At 36.8% G+C, this 20,177-nt stretch overlaps 1 protein-coding gene across 5 annotated transcripts in view; it reads right to left on the bottom strand.

Annotated features, from left to right (window-relative positions):
* LOC131062608 (ATP-dependent DNA helicase Q-like 5) overlaps positions 1-20,177 on the bottom strand; it is a 255,361-nt gene that overhangs the window by 202,869 nt on the left and 32,315 nt on the right. For all 5 annotated transcript variants that reach the window (XM_057996307.2, XM_057996308.2, XM_057996309.1 and 2 more), the window contains 3 exons: positions 13,650-13,762; positions 13,242-13,451; positions 13,056-13,134 (listed from right to left, as the gene is read on the bottom strand). In XM_057996307.2, the coding sequence (XP_057852290.1) occupies positions 13,056-13,134; positions 13,242-13,451; positions 13,650-13,762 (402 nt within the window). The remainder of the gene's footprint in view (positions 1-13,055; positions 13,135-13,241; positions 13,452-13,649; positions 13,763-20,177) is intronic.

The following is a 20,177-nucleotide window of genomic DNA, read 5'->3' as shown; positions in this document are numbered from 1 at the left end:
AAGGAAAAGTCTACACCCATTTCTTAAGCAATCCTTGAGATTTATTATATAACACCATTACTTAAATTGAGTGCTTGGACACTAAAATCGGCTTTTTGTATATGAAACATTAAATTTAAGCAATTCATTGAGCTCTAAGTTGGAAAATATTCAAAGGGTTGGCCAACAGCTAATAAAATATTTACTACATTTAAAAAGGAGAATGGAAGGAAATGATATTGGTAATCAGAAATCCACTAGAAATTTCACATTTTAACAAAATAATAATAATCATAACAGACCTGTGGTCAATAGCAATAGCAATGCCAAAATTAAACTGCTAATCTAGTAGCAAGTGCGGACTTCTTTGCATTGGCTTATTAATTAGCATCAAGTCAATAAAAATAAATATACGCAATCAAACCAATTGTACTAAATTTACTAGGGAAATTGAAATCTTTGTGCTAAAGATGAGTATATTGAGGATGTTTCAACAAACTCTAACACATGAAAAACCAGTTCAAGGAATCCATCAACAGTAACAATGTCAAAAATAATAAATATCCCACATGAGGATAAATATTCTTGTTCAACTATCCACAAGAATACCACTCTGCATGTGAATCCTGACATCCTCAACTATACACAGCAACAACTATACTCAACTATCCACAAGTACACACCTCCACCTCTATGGGTCAAGACATACTCAACTATCCATAGATATAAATCACCAAGTTTGTGCATCAAGGCATACTCAACTATCCACAAATATAATACATGAAATTCCCTAGCCCCAACATCTCTAGGCAAGTAGCTAGCTCAAGATGTGGAAATCCTCCAAACTCCTCTTTAATCTTGTTATACTTTATCCATTTGATGTCAGCACAGACTTTCTGATACCACAAGCATGTGAGTCTCTAAAATCTCTATTAGATATAGCATGGATGGCTTTGAGAAACAATGGCTTTGAGAACAACAAACATTCAATGAGATAAAATCATAAACATTATCAAATTTGAAGGTGTCGATTTCCACCAACAATGGACCTTTTACAATGTGACCAAACTATTCTTATAATAGCATATTTTCCATTTACATAACAAATTGACCTTGTCACTCCAATGAAATGCAATTTCAATTTTAACAAAATGCCCTTTCATTATGTCTCCTTTCTCCAAAACATCTGACAAATAAATTCAACTTCCAACTCTATTGTGTTTTGTTTTCTTATCAATCAAAGCAAAGGAATAGATATTTATAATGAAATTTACAAGAGTGAATCACTAACCTCTAACAAGATAGGCGATTTCCCTTATACAACCAAAGCTTCTATGACACCATTTATAATATAATGCAGCACTTAAAAATTTGAAATCAAGAACCTTTATGGATGGCTCACCCTCCTATTATGAATTGCATTTAATTCAGTTTCACATAGAAATCCATACCCTCATTAGGGACCCTTTTTAATTTCCAATGGCATACGCTAAAAGGTCAAAGCAAACAGTTATAAATCAAACTGTCTTTACCAAATTTATTATTGAGAAAGTTGAGTTATCAGCAAGCGCCTAGCATGCTCCTGCATTCATATTTCTGAGCATGGATCCCTTTGCACTACATATTTTATTCCAGCCACTACTTTCAAATTCTATTTAACAAATCTGCTCTTTACTTTTGAGTTATTTCCTCTCTGACTTTGTTTGTTGTAGCCAAGAATCGACAAAATCCACATAACTTCATATTTCTCAGCAAACAATGTCTTTTACCTGCCATTTTTACCCTTAATATTCACCCACACATTAAAAGTTTAAAAACAAATCTCTTTCAAAGAAAATACTAAATCCACATAGCAAGCTTTGCAAAAGACTTAATAAATCATTGAGTGAATGATTAAATGGGTGCAGGAACTAGGGTTTAAAATTTCAATGGATGACCGTAAGCTTAAATCAATGGATGACGAAGTCTTTTCCACTATTCAGTCAAACTCCATGTTTGGCAGCATACAAGAATGGCACTTTTGATTGTTTCCATGCCTATCAATATTTAAAATCTATTGTGTTCCCGTCTAAAATCCCACACTACACTATTATATGCACTTATGACTCTGATTGAAAATGGACAGCAATCTTGACACTTGATCAAAGTTTTATGCTCGACGTGATCGCTTCTTTACAACACTTACACAGTGAGTTATGATATAGCAATAGTAGAAAACAAACCGTACATGATTGTGCTTATAAACCTTCCAATCAACTGCTTTACACCTTGCAATATCTGAAACAAATCATTTTTTGTAGCCTTCAAAAAGCATGCAAGTTCACATTGGATGCCAACCTTTGCACAGCCAGACAACTTTGTTTCAGATCGGCAAACAATCAACCACCAACTTTTTTTTCCTTCATAGCCCATATTCAAAGATGCTCTGATACTACATTGAATTTGGTAGAGCAAATACACACAGATTACACCATGATTACTGAAAGGAAGCTAAGGTGCAGAAAACGCTTCCTAACACTAATCTAGAGGGGGAGATAGTGCAAATTTTCTTTACAAATCTTCTATTAAAAAATCAGAAACACGTTCATAAGAAAATAATAAGCATGCATAAAGATAAACACAATGAACACAAGATATATCGTGGGGAAAACCCTTTCGGGTGAAAAAACCCACCCTCCAAAAGCATAGTACTTTGTATTCTAGCAAACAAACTCTTACAATACAATATCAGCACTTAGCTTCTTCAACAAGAGTCTACAACTAACAACCTGTTGTGAGGTATTCACACATCGCCCCATTGCAAATGGGGACCCCCAATTTTTTCCCGCTTTCTAGGATAGTGTTGAGTCCTCGGTTATTAGCCTTTACATTAGATGGGTATAGGTGATTAAAAAGCTAAGAGTCAGGTGGATAGCCTTGTGTGAAGTGCGAAATGAGTGAGTTTATGAAGTCTAGATGTCATGAGAGTCAAGTATGAGTGAAGAGGGATTGCTAGCTAGAAGGTCACTTCAAGTGCCCCTCTAGAGGAGCGAACTTCATGAGTTCAAGGACGGGAGTGAACTTCATGACTTGAGGCACAGGAGCGAACTTTATGAGTTGGACAAGAGGAGCGAACTTCATGAGTTCAAGGAGAGGAGCGAACTTCATGACTTGAGACACAGGAGCAAACTTCATGAGTTGAAGGACAGAAGCGAACTTTATGAGTTGGACAAGAGGAGCGAACTTCATGAGTTCAAGGACAGGAGCGAACTTCATGACTTGAGGCACAGGAGCAAACTTCATGAGTTGGACAAGAGGAGCGAACTTCATGAGTTCAAGGAGAGGAGCGAACATCATGACTTGAGACACAGGAGCGAACTTCATGAGATTGAAGGAGAGGAGTGAACTTCATGACTTGAGGTGGGTGAGCGAAATTCATGATGGAAGAACAAAGGAGATTTGCCTTGAGTCGATTCAATCTAAAACAAACGTCACTAACCCAATGATATCAGCGAACTTCAAGAATTGATACACATGAGTGAACTTCATGTCTTGGCATACATGAGCGAATTTCATGATGAACTTTATGAACTCCACAAGAAGAGCAAACTTCATGAGTTGGATGACAAGAGTGAACTTCATGAGTGGGAGAAGAGGAGCGAATTTCATGAGTTGAAGAAGAAGAGCGAACTTCATGAGTTGGAGAAGAGGAACAAACTTCATGACTTGAGACACATGAGCAAATTTCACATCCTAAGGATTAATGAACTTCAAAATCTGTTATGGATGAGCGAACTTCAAAAGTTGAGGTAGATGAGCGACTTCAAGAATCAAGACATGAGCGACATCAAATTTCAAGGTAGATGAGCGACTTCAAGAATCAAGACGTATGAGCAAACTTCATAAAGTGGAGTAGATGAGCGAACTTCATGACTAAAGGGAGATGAGCGAATTCAATGTCCAAGCACCTAAGGTTGAATGTTATGAATGAACTTCACAAGTTGACCTACATGAGCGAACTTTATGATTTGAGAAGGATGAGAAAACTTCAAAAATGAAGACACATGAGCAAATTTTACAAATTGAGCTTCAAGAGAAAAATTCAAGTGAGTGAACTCTACTCCATGCGTTCCTAGTTCAAGGCAAAGTTGCAAGATTGGTTACATGACTACTACCTTAAACTGATTTGAAGTTTGAAAAGAGTCATTTTGAGTTAAGCTCGTATAATGAAAGAAAATGAAGGAGAATAAAGTTCAAAGACAAGGACAACTTCATGAACATCAAGGGTGGAGTAAACTTCAAAAGCCCCTTTCTACGAGCGAAAAGCAACTTCAAGTGCCCCTTCATGAAGGCGAATTCTCTTTATTTGCTCTTATTAAACCTGCAAACCACATGAAATCACATAATTACATCAAACTAGGAGATTATATGGAAGGTATATATATCTTGTGTATTTGATACTTGCTTGTTTGTTTTGCAGGAGATGAAAGAAATAAGGAAATCACACAAGAAGCATTCACTTACGCAAAGACATGATCTACAACATCAACAACATGGAGGAAGTCACAAGAGAAGGAATTCCGAAGGAGAGAGACAGTGGTGACATCAAAAGTTCGTTCTAAGGCACATCAATACTTCAAAACTAAGATTTATACCTTGCACTTCCATGATCAAGGCATTTGAGAGGATAGTTTCAAAAGAGTTAATCAAAGTTAGAAGATCATCGTCATCATCGTTGAAGCTAGATAATGTTGAGTATCAAGAAATATTCCTTCATGATGATCTATCAAGCCTACAAGTGCAAGTTGAAGGTGGAATCCTAGTCACCACTCGCCAATCAGAGAAGTTCCACCTCAACATGTCTCGATTCAATGAACCTGACTTGTCCATGAGGGCACAAACTTTGAAGCACCTACCCTTATTATCTATTGGTCATGACAAAGTGTTGTAATTATTTTATTGGTCAAATTGAGTTTGTTGTAACAAAACCCTAATTAGGGTTTTCATTGTAAAATCTTGGCCATTGATGGAGATTTGATCCTGACCGTTTATTGTAATAAGCTCTCCTTATAAAGCTCAAGCTCCTCATTTTTGTAAAGGCTAATAGTGAATAGAACAGAATAATAGATAGCTTAGAAGAATAGCAATTAGAGTAGAAGTTAGATTAGGAGAAGGCAAGGATTGTGCCAAACCCTATTGTAAAGAGCAATTGATTTCATTGAAGTTATGGTGAATTTGATTTGTTACTTCAACAACTTGCATGATCTTTACTTCTCAATTTATTTTCATGTTGATTAGATTGAATGGAAGATATTGTTGAATGCATTTGTGTGGAATCTGTTTTGTCCATACCACTAGCCTCTTGCTGATTGTAAGTGTGCCTTGCATGGTCAACTGGAGTGATATGAGCTTAAATTCAAATTGTTATGTGTTAACTTGAATGGTGAGCAATGTTTGATGGTAATGATTTGAACATCTTTGAAACGTCCTTAGAAGATTGCACTGAGCTTGTGTCAAATTGTTTAGTTTGATGGTGAGACCTGGCTCAGTAAGATTCCATCTAATCATTCACCTATCTTCTTGCATTCTTAGGATTAGAATAGAGCCTCTCAACCCTCCATCTTTTGCCATTTTTTTTTAACTCAAGCTAGTCTAGGATAAAAGCATCACCATATTGCAACATCAGATGATCTAAGTTCCAGCGATTCAAGCATTCGAAAATTCAACGTAAGTCCCCTTGTGATTCCAGCATAATCACATCAACCAACTGTGCTTATCCACAAGCCGTGACCCGACATACCAAAACCTTGGAGTTGTCTGAAGTGATCCTTAAGCCAATCTTCAGCATTTGAGAAGCTTTGTTCAAGAGAGGATAAGATACTTTTGGGTAGTTTATTTTGTGTTTGCATGTGCATAAAAAACACATCAACACAACCCACAATATGGATTAATTCCAACAACAAAACACTTCACCTACAATACACAATATCACTAATACTCTCCAAGGCTACCTTTTATAGAGAAATACAACAACAAAGGAAGCTTCTAGATGAAGCAAGAGGATGGAGTTGTGCAAAGCATTTGGCCCTATTTTTCAGCCACCAAAAAACATGCTAATGACACATGTACACCTCCAAATGACTCCCCATTCAAACCTCCTAAGTTGGGCACCCAAAATTTACTATTTCGAGGTATAACAAATGCTCTTACACATCTTACAGCCATCATAATTTACAACACTTACAGCCGTAAGAGAATCCGTTATAAATGACTAGTATTAGCTTATTCTCTTACAACTCGTCATAACCCAACTTGGGCACTCACCTTCTCCATGCAAAAGATATCTCCTGCCACTTGTCCAATATGTCATAGAATCTGTCATAGGTTGACACTTGTCAAGATCCTCAAAGTGGGATGCCTACCTCCACATGTGCAACATATGTGTCATAGAGTCATCGCCAAGTACGATGCCACCAAGCCTATGGGTCCCACTAGATGACTAGACATTTGTAGGCAAATAATAAATAAATCAATGTTAGGATTTGCAAAGGTTGAGACACCTTAATCCCAACAATTACAGCCAATAAATAAGATGATATATTGATTTCTTTGGGGATTCTCACATTCAATTGGATGATATGCATTGATACACTATGGCTTTTTAAAGCCTTTCATCTTTTTTGTACCCTAACCACCCAAATAACTACCTCCATGCATGAAAGCTCCCAAAAACTAGTTTAAAACTAAATTATAATTTATTGCACTAAGCATAGATGCAAGACTAGCAAAGTACTTGGCGAGTTTTTTTTACTCTCCGAGTTTTTAAGGTAAAAACTCACAAAGAAAACTCGATGAGTTTCTAGCAAAAACTCAGCTGCATTAAAAAAGAGGCCCAAACGCGTCAAAAAATTATCTTGAAAAAAATTTCTTCAAGTCAATCTCATTCTCTTCATCAAAATATATGCATGAAATATGACATTTAAGTATAAGTCACATTTTAATGTCTTTTTCATATTGAAATGTGACTTATACTTAAGTTATATTTCAAGTATATATTGGCAGGATGTTTGAGGGTGGTTTCAGATCTCTAGGAGTTATAATGCAAATTCTAGGTTTTAGAAGATCTTATAAATTTTCAAACTTAGCAAAATTTCAATAATTAGTAGGCTCTTATCAACATTCTCCCGCCCTCTCTTTCTCAATCTCTTTAGCTGCCCTGAATTCTAGACCTATCTCTCTCCCTATCACTCTTCCTCTATGCCCTCTTTCTACCACTCTCTATTTCACTCTCTCCCTCCTCCCCCAAGATCTAGACCTATCTCTCTAACTCTCTCTCTCACCCTCAGAACCCCACAAGGGGGGCTACCCTTAACCTCATTTTGGCAAGGTGGAGGAGCCACAGTGGACTCCTAGGACTAGATCCTCTACTTCTACCTATCCCCTAGTTTTCACTAGAGCTGGGAAGAGGAAGATGTAAAATGTTTTGATGTAGTACTTACTTTAATTTTACAAAAACAATTTGCTATTTTCATTTTGTTTCAAACTATCAGCCATCAACATTCGACATGAGGATGTCATTTTGTACCCAATTTGCATTTAAATCAATCAAATATAAATAGTCTCATCTTGTTTCTTTTATATACTCATTTATTGGCTCATTGGATGCATCTCCCCATTGAATTTTGCAAAAGAAATGTGTTTCTAATTGAATTTAAGCAATTTTTCAAGTTTTCGATTTTTTTGCCGAGTCACATTTTCGAGCCTTGCCGAGTTTTTGTCAAGTCCGATTTTTTAAACTATAGCACTAACCACCAAAATGACTACCTCCATGCATGAATGCAACTCCCAAAAACTAATTTATTATAATTTATTTATACATTACCATATAATATACTAACATGTTAATTTATCATTTACTTATCTAACCTATATACTACAGATGTAATATCTTTTCAACAGTAGGTGACACATTTCATTCATATAAACATAGACTCTTGTCCACAATGAGAAGCACACAAGAAATACTGAGAGGGGATGAATTAGTATCTCCGAACTTTCTAAACTATGAATGCATAAAATCATACAAAGCATAAAGAGAACAACCAACAAGACACAAACACCAAGATTTCTCGTGAAAAACCATTTCGGGTAAAAAACCAGGGCATCAAAAAGCTTTCACTAACATAAAGGCACACCAACCTGTTGACATGGCTAAGGTCGGATAACCAACTCCCTTCGGTCAACACAAAATAGAATATTCTTGTTGAGTGCTCTATCCTCTCTTGAATAAGGAATCCCTAATGTTGTTCTAATAGTTCAATGGGGGCAACCTCAAGGTTCCAATCGTCAGGTCATGACAGCGAGATAGCTCGGTGATTTGATGTGTTTTGCTGGAAACACAAGGGGACTTACGTGGTTAGATAAAATCAGCTTTGGTTTTACAAGTTCCCTAAGACTCTACAGTCTTATCTTCATCAAATTATTCTTTGTCGTGATGTTGTTTATGGCTTCAACTTTTAGATTAAAAAAAGGGAAAAAGGGGGAGATAGAGGAAGAGAGAAACTAACTAATTTATCTAAAACAGCATATTCAAGTGAATAGACGGAAACCTTTGAAAAAACAGATCTAACTTTGACAGCTAACATAGCACAACTATGCAAAATCTGATGCAATCTTCAAGGGAAACTAGATTTTCAAGCTATTAAACATGAATACGGAGCTTTTACATCCATTCATTCAACATTTAATAACCGAACTAAGCATATATATGAGTTCAAACTAACCATGCAGGGGGAATGGCAATCAAGCAGTCCTAAATGGTATGAACTTAAAGACTTCTATCAAATATTAACCTGAATACACTATCTGAAAACAAAATACATATCATAAAATCAAATGGTGAAGGAGACCATGCACTCACATAAAATTATAACAGCTTTAACTTCCATTAATTCTGTATAAATTTTGATAGAGTTTCAACAACAATTCTAGAACTTACAAAAACAAGGGAACTCCAATCCCTTTATATAGGTTTCCAAAATTGGATGAATGGCCCAGATTTAATCATACAAGTGGCCCAGATTCATCCTCTAAGAGGTGGCTGCCCATACCCATTTAATAGGAAAAATATCCCCTTACCAACCACCAACTAACTAATAACTACCTATCATAAAACTGCCCCCCCAAAAAGTGCACCTACACGGAGCTCAAAATTTGCAAAAGCACTTTAGTGGTGGGAAGAAATAACTATTTCTGAAAAAGTGCCTTTATGACCTCAAGGTTGACTCTTTCTCCAAAAAGTCAATTTCTCCATCCAAATGATCTTTCCAGATATCCCGGTTTGTTGTGCGCTCCACCAGAACATATTCTTGAAACTTTTTGCACACAAGAAACAATTCCTTACTAGGAGGAATAGGAGGATTATGCATTTTGAACCGGATGCCCTCTCGATGGTTGTCCACGACTCTCAACTGCCCGAACCATTATACCTAATAAGTCTCAAAACGTAGCACCTCTGCTTGCAACTTGCTGACGAAGTCTATGTCAATCGTGGAGTATGTAATTTTATCAATCTTTAACCTGCCATTCCAGCACGATATCATATCGCTCAACTCCATGTTATCATTTCAATCAATGATCAACGTCTTGAGGACACTCTTGCGGAAACTCTTGACATCAGACAAGGCTTCCTTGCTTTCCTCCTGCATTTTGTTGATGGTACTGGCCATGTCAATCTTTGTGCTAGTAATCGAGTACCATTCTTTAAAAATGTTGATATTATGGGGATCGAGGATTGCTTTCAGCGTGGGGATCGAGGATTGCGTCCAGAATAAGGCTTTCATGATGGGTAGAGCTATACCAATCGTTTCCTGAAATTTGACGTACTCTCTCTCTACCTCCAGCATCTTTACGCGGGTTGACTATAGATCGATTGCCATGTTGACTACATCCTTGATAACTTGCCTTCCTCTTGCCCTGACGCTCTTGATCCACTCTCTAACTAGCTTAGCTGTGTCACATACTCCCTCAAACTCAGCTATAGTTTTCTGCACCAATGCCAATGGAGGAACGTGAGATTCGATAGTATGTTGCAGCGGCCTTAGCAAGTGGTCTATATATCCCTCAGCATGAGCCCGATAAATGATGCGTTCAGCGGTCATCTCATCCAGCTGCCGAAGAATGTTTTGAACAGAGTCCTTGAGCTCTTCTCTCTCCTGATCCTTAATCACTTTCCCAATTGGGATAGATGTGACGCTATAATCAGCCAGGGCGACCTCTTCTACTGGTTTATCCTTAGGCAGGGCAGCAATATGGGTCGTTCGATTCCTTTGCTCGTTCGTGGTGATCCTAGAAATAGTTATAGGCTTCTTCTTTCCTCTGGCCTGGGATTCCCCTATGCGAGAAAATATGTCCTCCAGGTTGATTGGTGGCTTGACAACTGCCTTCCATTGAGCTCGGGCTATTAACCATTCGTGAGGGATGGTTTGTCCTAATGTGACTACCAACGCCCCACCTTGTTCTCTAGACACCTCAGCGGACTCACTGCCTATCCGCGGTTGATCAGATGTAGAAGGTGGATTGGGCGATGTATCTTGTCCTTTACTCATAGTTGAGTTTTCTCCCACCTCACTGAACAACAGTTGAGTAGCTTCTAATGGAGGTTGTTGCTCAATCCCGTGGGGTTCTTCAGTTCTATCTTCCTCCTTTTCTCCTTCAACTGTGGTGTTATCTCTTGTGTCACCTCCTTCTTGCCGAACCTCATGTCTATCTTCTTGTTGTTTCTGCTTCTCACACCCGCTTTCTTGCGTGTGCCCTTGCCTGCTAGTCTCCTCACTTGGCATAATTTCCCCCTCCTCGACCTCATTTTCAGGCCCATCCAAATTGACGATCCACATCTCTGCCTCTTGTTCATTGGGCTGATGCGGATCATCTATCTCTAGTGGCTCATTTGCCTTTGCAGCAACTGGATCATTCTGCAGAGGTGGGGTAGGTAGATGATCAAGCTCAACTACCTCATCGTCTGAGTTGGGGTCTTTAGGTGAAGTGGCGACCTCTGGCCTTCTTATTGGGATCTTTTCCCACACCTGGGCTTCGAGTGATTGACTGGGGTTCCTCTTTGTCCTCTGTGATGTTCGGGTTCCCCTGCTGGCCTTTGCTTTCTTTCTTTTCTTCTCAGGCTTTTCAACTTCTTCTTTCCTTGGTGCACTGGACGCTTCCTCGTCTTCTGAAGACTGGGATTCAAGGCTGCCCATCAAGTTATATGTGGATTGGGTCCCCTCATGGGTTAGCCTCTCTATCTGCTGGCATAGCCAGCTATCTCTATATCTCTTGGGACCTTCCATTATAGCTTCTAAATCTATGATCGGGTCCTGGGCCTAGTTAATGGGTCTGAAAATCTTCCAAGTCCCCTTGAAGATTGCACCGTTCCTACGAGGTTGTGAGTTATTCTAGCCAAGCAGGGATTGGTTATGTTGAATCCGTCTACCCGCATACCAGTCTTGTTAATTTTAGGTTTCCTAAACCCTTTTCCTTTGCTTTTATTTCCCAGTTCGAGAATCAAATGTTGACCAGCTTGTTGCGAAACGTAAGTCCCCTTGTTCTCCTAGCAAAACACATCGACCATTGAGTTATCCTGTAGTCATGATCTGACATTTGGAACCTTGAGGTTGTCCCCTTTGATCGATTAAAAACAGCATTAGGGATTCCTTACACAAGAGAGGATAGGATAGTCAGCAAGAACATTCTATTCCATGTTGGTCGGATAGAGTTGTAGCAATACGCGACTTTAGACACGTCAACAGAACCTTTAATATCTTAGCTTGCATAGCACGAACTATTTTGGCAGGCGTTACAAGGAATAATCTGACAACCATTCAAAGCATCAAAACACAAACCAGAACAATCAAAGAATATCATTTAATATTGACATCGCTCCATTAAGTAACTGCATACTCCTGATTTTCGTAAATAAAAACTTCATGTGGTTACTAGGCTTTTTATTAAATGGCACATTAAATCCTCTTAATAGCTGTCACACAAAAAAAACAGTTAATGATTTTTGACTGCCAACTCCACACATTATGCCGCCCTCCTTTATTTAGCTCTGCTAGCAAACAAAAGAAGGGGTAATGTATCATAAAAAAAAATCTGTTACTCTTCTTAAAAAATCAGATTTTAATAAAATTAGATTCCTCAAAGTCGATTCCATAAGAAGACATCCAATCGATGACATGTCAAGAAAATAGACAAAGTAAGCAGCTTAAGTAGACAAGCAACTAGGTGAACTAGACACACAAGCAGGAGAAGCTAACAGGCAGCTACCTCAAACAGCTCAAGCAACTCAAGCACCTCAAGCACCTCAAACAGACAACTAGGCAACTCAACCAAAAACTTTATTGCTCAGAGTAAACCAATGACATCAATGACAAAATGCTCAACACTTAACAATCCCAGAAATCCATCAGCCTAAAGCACTCTTCTTTTTATTTACTCTCTTACTACATAGCTCCATTTCCTGTTTAAATAAAAATGATTTCCTTAAATACATCCTAAAGCCATACCATGTCCAAGAGCCACCACTTGCATATTACGGTGGAAACTAGAATGTAAAGGTGACTTTCAAGGTCCCAGCCTAACCAACACACCAAATTAGCACCTGAGATGCCTTTGTGTTGACAAGGGAAATTTTTAACTTCACCTTAAATATAATTCAAATTCTCTGCTCTTAACTTTTGACCTTATGGGCAAAATCAAGGTTTAATCAGGCCTTGCCAATCTAACATCTACATATGTCAAGAGTGCTTAAAATTTGTACCACATATTTGAAAGTCAGCTTCTCTCACATATAAGCATGTTGGCTTGACTATAAAGAAAATTCAACCTACTAAGAGACAAAGACCATCAGTAGAAACAAATTCAGTGAATTATAATGTATATAACATGCTCTTGTCTCAGCTGTTGATATTCTAGTTTCTACATAAAGGTTTAACCAACGCATTAAAATTTAAAGATATATACAGAGAAAGTCCATGATTTCTATAAGCATATCACACTAGTTTCCATAAAATAACCAATTTGCAATATTATTAAAATCACACCTGGAATTTGCAATAAATTATAATGCTCTTAGCTTCCGGAAAAGGGGAAGTCTTCATCAGTGAGAGTAGATCCTTCAACCTACAAGATGGCCAAAATTTTATATTTTCTTATATCCTTCAACCTGCAATGTTGTTCTACATAAGAAACAACATAACATCAGTGAAGCTAATAAAACAGCAATTTACTTGTTTTCAGTAAGAGAAACAGAACACTTCAAGTTTTCCCTCATGTAAGATACTTGCACAACATCACTGGCAGCAATCTCAAGAGAATGCAATATAGATTTCAATGTTTTCTTGGTTGCTGTTGCCGTCATGGCAAGAACACATTGTACTGCCAACCTCTTTCTGAGAATGGTTCCAAGCCTGAAATATGAAGGGCGGAAATTATGTGACCTGTAAAAGCAATGAGACGCCCCATGCAACAAGAAAAGTTAATTTCTTCCCACATATAATCAATATAGAATCAACACAAGATAGAGAGCACAATGTGTGGCTGCAATATCTATTTTATAAATCATACAAAATAAACAAACCCGCTGTAGAAAGAGCAAAAAAATTTAGAATAATCTGTTAGGCGAAGAAACTACTCACCATTCAGATAAACAGTGTGCTTCATCAACCACCGCCAAGGAAATCAATGGAATGTTTTCCAATATCGACAAAAAACTCTCATTCAGCAGACGTTCAGGAGAAATAAAAAGCACCTGCAACATTTAACCTTTCAAGCTATCAGAATACTAGTTGACAAGAAATGATGATTATAGTTATTTAGTTTAACAACATGGTGATTGCTAAGGAAAACCAAGCTATGCCGGTTTCTATTTATTTTTACTTTGCATCATCCCCCACTTAATAACCCAAGTAAGTCAAACTTCAAAGGAAAATACTGGCCATGTTGTCAAGCAGCATATTACACTTAAGACACGAGCATGATCCTTTATTAAATTCATATGTTTAAAATGAATCAAGACAGCATGAACCTTTTCGGGTTTATTTTAATGTGCTATAATCTCTTCACTCCATTTGAGCACAAAACGGCTTAGCAGCCATTAGTTCAGATCAACATGTTAATGTTCCATTATTTTTGGGTGAAGAAAAAATGTACAGCATGTGAAACAAACTCTCTGTTCTATTTTCAGGGGAAGCTCTTTTTTAAAAATAAAAATACATATTCACACTATTTACAAAATTTATAATTCCTGTCTTTGCATATTTGAAATAAATTTCATGCAAACTGAAGAAAAAAAGAGTTTATAAGTGCAACCAAGGTAACTTAGTATTCAAATAGACCTGTACGTATTTCTAGATAGAATTAGAATGACGAAATACCAGGAAGATTATCACAAATCATTTTGTAATAACTCTGGTACTATTATTTTAAGTAAGTTATAATTTAAGTTGCTGGTTCTACTTGGAACAGATACCGATTCAGGTATCTCAGTACAGCAATTTTTTTCCTAGGTACAGATACAGCAGATACTGATACAGGTACTACAAGAATAGGACTTGGCTCAAACTCTGTGAATTGAAAATGAAATAAAAATTGAGAATTTTTAAGGATTTAAAGCTTTTACTATGCACTTTTCAATAAATAAAATCTAAAGACATGATTAACTTATCAATTAGAAGCTACTTTGATGACCTACACAGGTATACGTAAATCAAATGAGTACTAAAATGGATTTGAGTTAAAGGGAACAACATTTTGAAACATAAAAATAATTCTCAAGTGTTTTAGGTGTACAAAACTCATGGATTATGACATTCACAGCATCAAAAATAAAAATCACAGTCATGAACTATGGTAGAGAGGAGCTTGTATCACGCAGCCCAATATCACTAGCTCTATGTGGATTCTTGCGCTTGTATCTCAGACAAGTCTGCAAATGCTGTTACAGCCATAGGAGCATGACTTAGGATAGTGATTGAATCAGAAAACCAAAAGTATAAATGTAATTCAATTACTTGGGATTTAATTGTGAAAAGGATTAAAAAAAATGATCCTTTCCCATCCAACATAACCCAAAATGATTTTTATTTGTACTTTTTAAAACTAGCAGTAGGATCTAGAGGTGGCAACCCCCAATAGGGTTGAGGGGCAGTGCATATCATTTTTCGTAGTTTATCAATTTTGACCAAGCTCCAAGAGACCACCAAACCCTTCAATTTTTAGCATATCCTTGTTAAACCTCCAACATCTACCATGAAATTATGAATACAAAAGTTGCTGCAATCATATGCATTGTCAAAAAATGATGAAGATAAACTTTACCTCAATGATAGAATTTTTTAGGTTTTCAATCATGTTTTTTAGGATTGAGAAATGCTTTTTTATTCTTTATAAAATGCAAATTTGACAGTTTATTGGTATTTTTTAAAATTAAAATTCATTTTTTGACACGAGTTCCCCCCAGCGTAGCTGGACACAACCTGATTTCAGCTAGGGCAAAGCCCTAGCCATCCCCTGTGCAGTTGTGCTCCACTCTTGCTTCCATTCAATCCCAAAAAAAGTCCAATTTAAAACAAGTCAGGTAAAATAGGTAATAATGGATACAATTATTCTGATGTGGTTTAAATTCTCAAAATAAATTATTAATTCAAATTCTTCAATTATTAGATCCAATTAATGATTTGGATTAATTGATGTAACTAATTAATGTTTTTGTCATTTTATTTTGAATTGATAACAACCCTTTTCCTTGTGAGTGCCCCACAAAGTCATGACCTGAGGTAAAGTGTCATCAAAGAGAGGAAAGCAGATCAAAAAAGGCAACTTGGTAGAGATGAATTAGCACAAACTCCTTGTCATGAGGCTAATCAATTGCTGTATGGGTATTTACATTGTGCTTTAATGATTAAATATTAGGTGTTCATGTTGTTTTGTTTGATCACATAGAGTTTTGATTGCATAATAGTCTCATTTGTCGATATAGATTGCTTGATTGACCTTTTGACTCATTTGCATTTTGCAAGATTTTGTCAATCTTTAGTGACATTGCTTGGTTGTGGTGTCTTTGGCATCAATGGCTGCATTACATGTAGAATAGAAGAGATTTATATGTACCTTTAATGTCTTGAGCATCACCTAGTAAATGAACAAGGTGGTGAGACCTTTTGGCGTGAATGTGCTTGTATTTTTGATAAAGTAAAATTTGCACAATTCAACATTTTGAAATTGTTGACCTAATATGAAGGTCATCTCTATAGTCCATAGAAGCAAATATCTTTCTCAAAAATATCTTAACAAATCAAATGAGAAAAACATTTTCAATTTCTTGGCATAAGGTCATGAAAAAATTAGTAATCCAAATGCAAAAAAAAACAATAAAGAAAAAGAAAAATAATTGATGTTTTTTGTACTTAAACTACATTGCATGGTCTGGCCCTTGGCAGCAGTCCCAATCCCGGTTTAGTCTGACCACGGTGCAGTGAAGGGTGAGCCAGTTCGGCCTGGGCAAACGCGGATGCCCTGGCTGCCGAAAACATAAAAACAAATTGCAATTTTTAAACATTTTTGAGGTCTAGTTTCACTTTTTGACCAACCTAAACCATAAAAGTTGCCTCCAAAACACTTAAGACACCAAAACAACATCATTTTTGCTCATTTCTTTTGCAAACAAAAATTTCATTCCTACAGGCTGAACATACATTTTTGCTCGTTGCATCAACGTAGAGAGTTGTAGATCGAAGATTGAAGCTTCATCAAGCGTTGCATCGTCATTCCTATGCATTTGCAACCTTCCATTGGCTGTAAGAGAGAAGATTTTTTTTCATTTTTTTCCCTCCATTTTTGTTTTCCTCTATTTTTTTCCGTTCTTTTGAAATTTATTTTTGTTTTGGATTTGTTCATAAAATTTCTTGCCATAGAAACTACAATGGCAACTAGCTCTACCTCCACAAAGGAACAACAAAAATACAAAATAGATCCAAATTTTCCTCTATGGAAATACGCTGATATTACACAACCGCTTCCAAGAGGTGGAGGGTTCCTCTCAAAATGCAGGGGATGTGATGTACAACGTACTAGTTCATATTTTTGGGTGAAAGGCCATTTGTGTGGAATCTCAAGAAGAGGCATCAAAAGTTGCCCTAGAAAAGATAGTATGCCTATACCACAAGAGACAATGTTAAAATATAGTAGGGAGCAAGATGAAGCATATGAGAGAGAAGCACATAGATAATTCAGCCCATTTCAAAAAAATCAAAGGGAATGCAACTCCCATCTAATTCCAGTATTGTGGTAGAAGACCATCCATTTTTTACCACAGCTGAGCCTAAAAGTGAAGAACCCATTGTACACAAAATACAAAAGAGACCTTTGGAAAGTGAATTTCAAAATGAGAGTCAAGACATTACCGACCAAGATGTAGCAAGATGTATATATGTAAATGGGCTAGCTTTCAATGTTGTTCGCTCCCCATATTGGGAAAAGATGTTGAGGAGTGTTAATGAAGCTCTAAGAGGGTATAAGGGCCCAGGTTATGAAAAGGTACGTGGCACCTTGTTGGAAAGAGAGGTCAAAGGGGTTGAAGATGTGTTGAAACCCATAAGGGATTCATGAATTGAGACAAGTGTATCCATTGCTTCGTGTTGTAATGTTTTCACACATCGCCCCATTGCAAATAGGGACCTGTAGTGTCACTATTCATGGATATTGTAGCAGCTGATAGTGTCACGGGTACTGTAGTGTCACTATTCATGGGTACTGTAGCAGCTGATAAAAGCCTGCAATCTGCTCTTTAATGGCTGCCAAGTAGAAGCCACAAGTCTCTAATTGATCAATCTTTAAACCCCTTCAAACTCTTGATAAAATTCTCCAACTTTAAGCACAAATAGAACTCCTGGATGAAGCTCTCCCAAATGCCACAATTCAGTGAATATTTCACCACTTCACAGCAGCTGCAACATTAAAGAGTATCACGTTCTCCAATGGCCTGGAAATTCGAAACCCTTGGCTTCTTCCTCTCCAAAATTCTTCAAGTATCAAAATGCAAAATTCACAATGAGGTTCGAGTTCTTCAAGACAATATATATATTTCCCTCACAAGTTCGATTTCTCCTTTGCTCATTAAATGATATTAAATGATAATAAAATTAGATGCACTTCATCATTTAATAACTACCTTGATTTGAGAGTCTAATTAATTAATTCCAATGGCCCCAACTTATGATACCTCGACCCTCACTTAAGTTATAATATTAAGTTTATATTATAACTTAATAATATAAGCTCAGAACCATTAATGTTTATTTAAACTAAATAGGCATTAATATCTCCATTATTACTCATCATTTTTTAACATCGTCTGAACTGGGAGCTGACATGATGAAGCTGCATACAACCATACCCCTTTACTAAAAATAGCAAGGGTCCATCTCTAACATCTCTGACTTACTATAAATAGTAAGTAATGCATACAGAGTCCAAATGAAGCCAAATGAAAGCCAAACCTACAAAACTCTGACCACTGGAGAAATTGCATCCCTCAAAGGACCCTCTATTCAATCTTATTAGCCTACGAGGGTCAGTAATAGGCTAATCCCATTGAATATCTGATGTCAACAAAAAGGGGACATCAAAAAATCAACTTACCTATGGGGTGTTACATCATAAATAAGGACAAATGTTAGGACAAAGTGGAGACTAATTTATCCCTATGAAGGAAAAATCTCCACTTGACAGAATACCTAGCTACCATGAGCAAAATATACAGACTGATTTTGTCCCTATGGAGGTCGAATCTCCACCAAGGAAGATAGCTTGCAAAGATTGAATGAGAATTTTACAAGGAAATTGTCCCTATGACTATCGATTTTCCATTTGAGGGAAAAATGTGCAAAGGTAAGGAGAAATTTCATTGGGACTAAATTGTTCCTATCACAATCGAATTTCCACTTTATGACTAAATGTGCGAATGTAATAGGACTTTTAGTAGGGACTAAATTTGTCCCTAAAGAGGTCGGATTTCCACTAAAAAAAGTAACTTGCAAGGTTTAAGCAAATTCATTGGGACTAATTCTATCCCTATCAATATAGATTTCCCCCTCAAGGAGAAAACTTGCAAAATTCAAGGAATTTTGTCAAGGAATTTTGTAAGGACAATTTAGTCCCTATCCAGGTCCGATTTCCCTTGAAAAGATGAACGATTTTATAAGGATTATTTTTGTCCCTGTGAGAATCGGGTTTCCACTTTGGTGTTAATAAAAGAAATCATGAGAAGTTTCATAGAGACTATTTAGTACCTATCCCTATCGGTTTCCACCAATGAATGATGAAGTTCAAAATAAAAGTTGTCCCCATGCATTGCAACCTTTCACTAAGGGATGCGAAATCAAATGAGGATCAATGCAAAACAGGGACAAACTTGTCCCAATGAAGATCAATTTTCCACCTATCAAAATTCAAACAAATCTAAACAAACAAATCACACCCTTTGGAAGTTTATCCCCAAGTCCGTTAAGGCAGTGATTTTTACTTGAAATGTTTGCTCTTGAAAAGTCAGGTCAGCTAGAGAGGAGGTGACCTTTCAAAACATCAAGGGCATGTATATATAAATCTAATTCGAATCCCTCATTTAAACATCAAATCAATCCAATATCAATTCGAATTTGGGGAAGGAGTGTTGTCCTCATTTTTGTTTTCAAAAATGATGGACCATTAAATAAAAAAACTTGTCAAAAATGAAAAAATTTACTCTATGGCATGCTTCCCGAGGTAGAATTTTGCCCTACCCCTGGACTGGCTTAAGCCTCATACCATCCTCAAACCACGTTTCGAATTTCATCGCATTCTGGGTTTGTTTGCTATGTTTTTCCTTCAATTTCGGGTTTTTTCTCCCTGACTAGAGGTGGGAAATTTTCCTTATGTTGCAAGTTTTAATATTTTCCTTTGTTTTAGTCTTTGTAGGGAAATTTTAAGTTAATTACAAGTGCACTTTATGAAATTAGAGCGTGTAACTTACTTTTTATTTCCCCTTTGATGTTTTTATAATAGGAACTTTTTGGATATATTACAAGTTAATTTTAAAAATTATAAAGTTAAATGAACTTGTAATTCTTTTATAAAGTTCCTATTTAAGTGATTTTAGTTGTAATAGGGATTTTATTTCCCCATTACAA

Source organism: Cryptomeria japonica, chromosome 6 (genome assembly GCF_030272615.1).
Source record: "Cryptomeria japonica chromosome 6, Sugi_1.0, whole genome shotgun sequence".
Classification (NCBI taxonomy): domain Eukaryota; kingdom Viridiplantae; phylum Streptophyta; class Pinopsida; order Cupressales; family Cupressaceae; genus Cryptomeria; species Cryptomeria japonica.
Note: the sequence above shows the minus strand (reverse complement) of the source record. Positions and strands in the feature narration are given on the sequence as shown.